Raw genomic sequence first — 8,538 nt, 5'->3', positions numbered from 1 at the left:
ATTAACGATAGAGCCTTTTAGTGTAGATGACTTGACTAGCTAGTTTATCAATTTGAGTCGTGTGCCATGCATAAACATTATAGTTTGTATGACTAGGCGGCAACGATGCACAGGCTCATTGTATAACTAACCTGAACTAGGAACACAACAAACCCTTTGAATGTACGATTTACCAATTCTCCGCAGTCCTTGGTTTACTGTCCGTAGCCTTAATCATTTGCGAAAGATTGTACAACACCATATCTCTCTGCCTGCACAGGATCTTCGTACTGAATCGACATTTGCCTCAAATCTGCCCGCTAGCAGCTGTTAAATCCACTGATCAAATTCTATCGTGTTTAGCTAGCACTGGTTTAGTTGACAACCAATTCGTGACTTGAAAATAATTTATAGTGTTGTTGTTATATGGTGTATTCACTACGAAATAAATACCAGCATTTTAGTGCCAAAGTCAACATTAATTTACACTGTAATTCTGCTTCCAAGCACTCCCAAGTGTGAGTTTGTCAACTAGGGTCATCACTAGTTATCACAAAATCATAATTATGGTTAAACCCCGCCTTTTTAATGTCACATAAGCAAGTACAGTGGAATACATTTCTTGTAAACTCAAAACCCAGCAATGCAACAATCAATAACAATGTAATACTAGGAAAAAACAGTAAGCATACTATATACACAGGGTCAGTTCCAATACCATATTTACAACGTGCAGGGATATTGGAATGGTGGAGGTAGATGTGTATATGGGAAACAGGATATAAAGCCCTATTCGGACGGGGTTAGTTTTACTGGGCGAGCTCGAGTAATGTCATTATGTACACGAGCACAAAACACCAAATCTGTCATTTTAGTCCCGTCCGAATCTGCCATGTCAATAATTGTTACACGGCAGTAGAGTAACAATTCCAGACAGAATAACCTAATGTTTTTTTTTGTTTTTTTTGGCTAACTCCAAAATCCTCTGATAATACTAGTCCTTTGCGAATCGACATCCTTGTGTTTTGAGAGATGTATGTCTGACTTTGACAAGTGTTGCTCGCAGTTTGAGCAAAAAAACATTAACTGATTCGATACATTTAACAAAGTGCTGCTCATAGTTTATATATGAAGGGCCTACATGTATTAACTTTCGCTGTGATTGCTTTTGTTAATACGTTATGTGCGAATGAATTGAACATCGCCAAATGCAAACCTTGCTGTTAACCTAGTTCGCAAAGCAGCATAAGACTGAGTTAAACGTTTGGAAATGACATTCACTTTCTCATTCATAGCCTAAAATCGTATATCAAGTGCAAGTGCGCTGTTTAGCACTAACCCTAATCACACTACTAACATTATGCCTAAAATTAAATTAAGACCTAAAAGCACATTTTTGTTTTCATACATTTTTTGACTTAGGACTTTATTTTTTTCCAACTTTGTGGCTGTGGTAACTAGTGACGAGCGTCAATTTGTCTGTTTCGTCTCATTTCCGCCATGAACTGTATTTTCCCCGCTCCCTCAATCTCATTGGTGCTCCAGGCAAACGCTGTTTCCCTACATGGCCATGAGATGGCGCCAAATATATAGCTAGGGGGTTTTGCCTTTTACACAAGTAGCTCAGTTTCAGTTTCATTTATTGAATAGCAAATAGTGAAGTAACCGACAGAGTATAGAAAAGTTAATCTTCATATTAGAACATCATCAATCATTGACATTTTATCCCATAATTCACAGTTCAGTTCAGATTGTTTTGTTGTCGTTTCTGTCGTTGTAGCAACCGCACCACTGTGGGAGAAATTGCTTTGTTTGCAGTCGGGCTCTGGGTCTTGTCGGCTGTTGCGTTGATTAGCTAGCTAGTTTACTAACCTTTAATCATCCTAACGCTACATATCTGTTCGCAATAATGGCCCATTACAGAGTAAGTATACGAAACTGTTCTTCAATGAACAGTGGTTTGAAAATATTTCTTTCATGTCCTATGTTTTCACGTGTTACTTTGTAAACTAAGTTAGCTAACTAACTGCATTCATTGGTTACTTTATCTAGGGTAGCGCTCCTTTATTGGAATCAGCTGTGTGGTTGTGCGAGTTAAACTATTTGTTTTCAAAGTTTAGGCATATATATATTTTTTATATATATATATATATTTTTGTATTCTACCTGCCTGGAAACGTTAAAAAGAAACTGAAGTAGAGTTATCTAGCTACAGCTTTAAATAGCCTATGCAAAAAAATGTTTTGTTAGTCTTTTGATTCTTCTCATCATTGTTGATTTCACAGGCTTCCGAGTCCAAGAGAGAACAATTTCGAAGGTATCTAGAAAAAGCTGGAGTTCTTGACAGTCTCACCAATGGTAGGCCTCTTTCAGAAATTGAAGAACATTACTGGCAAAGTTTATTTTTAATATGCATAAAGTCTAAAGTTTCTCATGCGGTATACTTTGATTTTGTGAATAAATGTTAATCATTTTGATTCCAAATCCTAACCACTTGCATAGTCTATAGCAGGGGTGTCAAACATCGTCAAGGGTGTCCAATATGATGTGATATGCACGTGATTTGAGTTACAAAAAAACTCAATACACTAACATTTTAGATTTACATTTTAGTCATTTAGCATAACAACTTACAGGAGCAATTAGGGTTAAGTGCCTTGCTCCAGGGCACATCGCCAGATTTGTCACCTAGTCGGCTCAGGGATTCGAACCAGTGGCCATTTGGTTACTGGCCGAAATGCTCTTAAAGGGAAACTTCAAAAATGTTCAACGTCATAGGTACTCCAGCACCACCCCAACATCAACATATGTGAAAATGGTAGATAAGTGTTTACAATGACATCATCGGTGTGTATCGGGTGCTTTTCGGACCAATCATTAGTAGGCAATACTAATTGTCTACAAATTAGTTGATGTAATTGAAAAAAAAACATGTATTTCTCATTCATAATCTCCAGCACCACCTCAACATTAACATAAGTGAAAATGGTGTAATTCTATGTTTTGTAGTAAAACAAAAAAAAAAAGACAATGAAGTAGACATTAAACATGTTTTCCCTTTAACCGCAAGGCTACCTATCGCCCATGACAAAAATACACAAAAAAAAAACAAATTGAAACGGTGTATACATTTTAATACACCTAAATTCATACCGTTTCTTGACTTCGTTCAGCTATAATCACCGAAATGAAAACTAGACAGTCGGGGAGCATCGAATACAAACACCGATGATTACTCGTTTTTTTGCTATTTTTTTTTCACAGTGAGGATGTATAACACGTATTCAGTGAGGCCCTATGGGACCTTGTTGAAGAACGAATGCAGCCCCCAGGGCCAAACCTGTTTGACACCCCTGATCTATAACAACACCTTTGACTCGCATATCACAACCAATATCCATAACAACTGTATTGCTGTTTGCAGTGTTGGTCGCCCTGTACGAGGAGCCAGATAAACCTAATAATGCTTTGGAGTATCCTTTTGTCTTGGTTTGATTAATATTCCAATATGATGACAACCATGACCACCGTCTCAACTGATCCCGTTGGTGCAGATGTTGCTTGCTGATTCAGCTAGTCACTCATAGCGTTGGGCAGAGAGAGTATACCTTGCCTGAAATCTGATGAATAGCGCCCCCCCCCCCCCCCCCCCCCCCGGTGCAAAACGATCAAGCGTAGACTTTGTGTACGTTACAGTAGTATCGTCTAAAATTGTCGTTGTTCATGTGACGTCTTTTTTAAAGGCTCTTTTTCTTATTGGTCTATTAACTCATTTACCGCCGGGTGATGTCACCAGGCAGGCCAAAACTCCACCCTACCAAAACAGGCTGAAATCTCAGGTGGCCTTTTCAAACAGCTCTTTGACTAAAAGGGCATTATCATTATTCTCATTTCACAGCATTATGCCAACCTCAGTGTGGAAATATATAAAACACAGGAAAATCACATTTTTGACTGCACTGGGCCTTTTTTAAAGAGTTTATGGTGTACAGTGGCTGGCCGGAGTGGTGGCGCTCTGGTGATATGGGTTCAAACCCTGATTTACACCACTTTCCATTCTATGCACCAGCAGCTCTCCTCTATCTCCCCATCTCAATCACTTCTTGTTCACGGTAGCTATCATCAACAACAACAAGTTTAGACTAGCCTTCACCTAACCCCAGCTTTCTAAAGCATCACCTTGGTGTGGCTGGTGCTGAGCCAGGAGACACGGAGGCCCTTCGTCTGGAGCTAACTGAGCTACAGCAGAAGTGGGTTCTGCTCATGGAGGAAAACAAAGACCTCAGAAACAGGGTCAGAGAGAATTTAAATTTTTTCCTAAATTCAAGGCTTTGTTTCCTGGACTCAGATTAAGTTTAGATTCTCCATTGATCTTGTTTTTTTTTTTAGCCCAGAACTAGGCTTAATCTGTATCTGGGGAAACCACTCCTAAATACCCCAAAAATATCTAATCCCGGTACATTGCAAATACCAGACTTTTCTCTACCTTGTTTTACAGCTTCTGCAGTATGAACCAGCACCCGAGGATGGAGCAGCAGAGTAGCGGAGTTGGTTGAATTGTTCTTTTTGTCCACTGTTTTGAGAGAAAAAAGGCACTTTTTTTTGTTATTTCTTAGTAGTATAATGACACTATACCCAAGGATGGAAAAACTGTTAATTGCAAAAGCAATGTATTTTTGTTAAGTAGTATTTTCTGTGTACAGGCACTTGTTCAATCTAAAGCGTCAACTGTTTCTCTCCAATTTCAAGTCAATAAATACTATTTTCAGCAAATATTCTTCATGCAAAGTTATTGTGTTGATGTATCTCTAGATGGAATTCCCAACTGATCCTTGCCTATTCATCTATTCATTTAACTGCCACACACACAGGGTCACCGTGACAACAGGCCTACTACTTCTGGTCAAGTATGGGCTTAGCGTTCAAAGCCAATTTTCTTGCCTCTTGCTGTTTTGGATTTATATTTTTATATCTCTGTAATAGAATTATGTTAAAATATCATCTCATTAGTAATTCAAGAATATTAGTACTTTATTTTATCAAGTAAAATTATTATACAATTGTGAATATACAAATCAATGTATGATGTAGTGTTTAATAAAAAACAAAGTACAGCTTCATATAAGCAATAGACCTATTCAAAATCAGTCCCATTTCCTCCCAATCAAAATGTATAATTTATATTGTCAAATGATTAGTGGGCTTTGTGCCACAATATCAACGCTTTTTCAGGATGGAGGACATCTGCAGTATCCCGACCTGAAAGAAAACAGAACAAGTTGAAAATATTATGTAACTGGTTTAGCCAAAGACTACATTGTTGTAGTAGTTCAATTATAGTTGAACTGAAATAAGCTGTTGCTTTGTTGTTCATTGGATAGTTTAAATAAAGTTGGCCAGTAGCCTATATCATGAGCAAAGAAACTGTCAATTGGGCTGATACTCAAATAGATTGTCACTGGGAAAAAGTCCTCTGATTAGATTGGTAACTAGTGAACTCCAGCCACCAATTTAAATTGTAAAGTCAAATTCACTTAGTTATTGTGCTTTTTAAAAGTACAATACCTTAAATACAATATTGAGGAAATCATGCTTTGAAACTTTTTCCTTGTTAACACATTCTTTCCAATGAATATCATTGATTGAGTTTTGTGTTACGTAATTGCGAATTACAGCCTAAAGGATATAGATTTTCTGATTCTGCTTTCCATTGCTCTTGGTTCATTGCTGTAAGCCTTGCATTTAAATGCACACAATGCAATGAAAGTCCTTCAAACTAAAACAGACCTGTCAACAATGTCTGTCTTTTTATCTAGATTTACTAAGTGTTTTCCATTGCAAAATTCTGCTTTGTTTTTTGTCTTCTGAAAATAACAGGTGAAAACTTGGTGCATAAAACCAGACTCTGACAAAATGCATTGTGGCCTGGGCCCAGAGCAGTTTATCTTAACGGTAATACTGTGTACTCAACTTCACTGACAGAAAAACAGCACTGTCTCAAGAACTGCAATTCTATGGAATAATATCATTTCTTATAGGCTACACTTCAGGGCACACTTAACTAACACAGTAACAGTGTACCCTGAAGCATAGCCTATTTTTTTTTATTTAACCTTTAATTAATTAGGCAAGTTAAGAAAAAAATCCTATTTACAGTGACGGCCTACCCCAGCCAAACCTTCCCCTAACCCGGACAACGCTGGGCCAATTGTGCGCCACCCTATGGGACTCCCAATCACGGCTTATTGTGATACAGCGTGGAATTGAACCAGGGTCTGTAATGACCGCTGCGCCATTCGGAGCCCCAACATCGTAACAGTTTCTTGTGACATGATGAGACAAGGTAATAAACCTTAGATCTGCAGGTCGCCTGGAGCTCGCCTGCTGCTGCCGTTACTTGCCAGTGACATTCGGCGGTTGGGAGAGCAGACGAGAGGGCTGTTGGCATCGCGGCTGTGCTGAGACACTGATCTCAGTTCTATTGAGTCTTGGCTCTGGGGCCTGCTGAGTCTCTTGATGTCCGGCTTAGAGAAGGCCCTGGCTCGGCTGGCAGCAAAGCTACAGCGTGGCTTCATGCTTATAGTCCCAGGGAAGGAGTCCCCACTGTCTGAGCCATTCCCCTCCACCACAGTGGAACAGTTCCAGGGGGCGCTGACCCTCCGTGGTTTTCTTGCAATGACCGAAAGGGTCGGGCATGAGGAGGCATCCATCAAGGGTAGCACGGGTAGGGTGGGGTACTCAGAGCCCCGTGACCCTGTGAAGTCCATGTGGTGGGTGAGAGGATCTACATGGTGGGGAAGAGGATGCACGACAAGATCCTCTGGCTCATCCTTCTTGTCCACAAGGGCAGAGCGTGTCGTCTCACGGTTGATGTTCTTTGAGTTGCTGTTGTGCTCAGGACTTGGCACTGCCCTCTTACTGGCTGTATCGTGACTGTCTGTACATGGCTTGACACCAGGGTCCACCTGAATAGGAACAAAGGCAGAGGAGGCATTGAGGAGGGAATGCGTCGGTCCGTTGCCCTGTTTCTCTATCAGGAGTGTGTACCCACTGGGTCCGCTGGGGATAACAGGCTTGCAGCCCCCAGAGGATCCCCCCATGTTAACTTGTTTGACGTCAGAGTTTCTTTTGGATTTGCTACGGTAGTAGTCATCCTTCAGGTGTGGGTGGTAGGCCAGGATGCCCTTCTTAAGCTTCCTGTAGCTCAGGTGCGTGATCTCCAACAGGCTGAGGAAGAGGGAGACGGCAGCGATGCCCTGCATGAACATCATGAAGACAGTCTTTTCCGTGGGCCTGGAGACAAAGCAGTCCACCACATTTGGGCACGGCTCCCTCTCGCACTTAAACAAAGTGTCCAGGTGATGGCCGTAGAGGAGGTACTGGCCCATCATGAAGCCCACCTCCACCACAGAGCGGGTGACGATGTGGGCCACATAGGTCTGTAGCAGGGACCCTCTCAGCGGGGCCTTGTTGAGCTTCCCCAGATCCAGCTGTCTCATCTCCCTCTCGATGCGTCTCCGCACCTCGATCAGCTCCACGGCCACTGCCTCCAGCTCCCGACGCAATGCTGCCCTGTTAGTGTGGCGCGTCTTCTCCAGAGCTCGCAGCTGATAGATAGCGTGGCCCATGTAAACCAGAGAGGGTGAGGAGACGAAGATGACCTGCAGCACCCAGTAGCGGATGAGTGAGATGGGGAAGGCTCGGTCGTAACACACGTTGCGGCACCCTGGCTGTTCGGTGTTGCAGATGAAGTCGGTCTGCTCGTCGTTCCACACGTCCTCTGCAGCGACGCCAAGCACCAGCATCCGGAAGATGAACAGGATGGTCAGCCAGATCTTTCCCACCATGGTGGAGTGGATATGCACTTCCTCCAAGATCCCACCCAGGAAGTTCCAATCTCCCATCTTCACGCGGGTTTTGCTAATTAATAGGGAAAATTATATGTTAAAAAGCAGGAAATGGATTGTCGAGATGAAGTGTATGGTGAGGTCAATAATACATGGACAAACATTATGGACAATCAATGTTTATTATAAAGCAGAATTGACGATGATATAAAAGGGGAAACCTGACATTCCTACATCCATTTTGGGATTTCTAAATTAAGGATATGTACCCATTGATTCTTGAAGAATATAACTTTTATAAATGCCTCATGAGCTTAGTTCAACTGTCGTACCCTGTCAGAACCCAAAATAATAAGCTTGTTTTGCTCCTAATGTTTTTTTTAACAAATTAAACGTAAACAAACACTATACAGCCTCAAAAAATGGTTAAAATTATAATGTTGATATCATGGATTGTCAGTCCTTGCATCCATAGCTCTGTATGAATTTGAGAGTGGTTAAAAAAATGTCCAGCCCCATCCCTCAGCGTTTTAATGAAACAGGTGGGAAAAACACTTGTTTCAACTGCTGATTTGTCTCTTAAATAATCATTATATCACTTGCTAATCAAGGACTAATGATAACCATTAGTCCTAATTGAATGATCATTAGGTAATACAATATCAAATGAAATAATAATTGACTAGTTACAGAAGAAAATGATCACCCCCCC

The 8,538-nt window shown here is 41.1% G+C and overlaps 2 protein-coding genes across 2 annotated transcripts; one reads left to right on the top strand and one right to left on the bottom strand.

Moving 5' to 3' along the window:
• Positions 1 to 1,574: 1,574 nt before the first annotated feature.
• LOC139372758 (c-Myc-binding protein-like) lies at positions 1,575 to 4,754 on the top strand. Its single transcript, XM_071112559.1, has 5 exons — positions 1,575 to 1,903; positions 2,265 to 2,337; positions 3,404 to 3,452; positions 4,143 to 4,272; positions 4,478 to 4,754. Exons 1-5 carry the CDS (start codon positions 1,889 to 1,891, stop codon positions 4,520 to 4,522), a joined length of 312 nt encoding a protein of 103 aa, XP_070968660.1. The 5' UTR covers positions 1,575 to 1,888; the 3' UTR covers positions 4,523 to 4,754.
• A 1,578-nt stretch (positions 4,755 to 6,332) lies between these two features.
• On the bottom strand, positions 6,333 to 7,898 carry LOC139372757 (gap junction alpha-9 protein-like). The gene has a single exon (XM_071112558.1). The coding sequence runs from the start codon at positions 7,881 to 7,883 to the stop codon at positions 6,333 to 6,335; it is 1,551 nt and encodes a 516-aa protein (XP_070968659.1). The 5' UTR covers positions 7,884 to 7,898.
• Positions 7,899 to 8,538: the final 640 nt, after the last annotated feature.

Source organism: Oncorhynchus clarkii, chromosome 18 (genome assembly GCF_045791955.1).
Source record: "Oncorhynchus clarkii lewisi isolate Uvic-CL-2024 chromosome 18, UVic_Ocla_1.0, whole genome shotgun sequence".
NCBI classification, from domain to species: Eukaryota; Metazoa; Chordata; class Actinopteri; order Salmoniformes; family Salmonidae; genus Oncorhynchus; species Oncorhynchus clarkii.
This window is presented reverse-complemented; position numbering and strand designations above follow the sequence as displayed.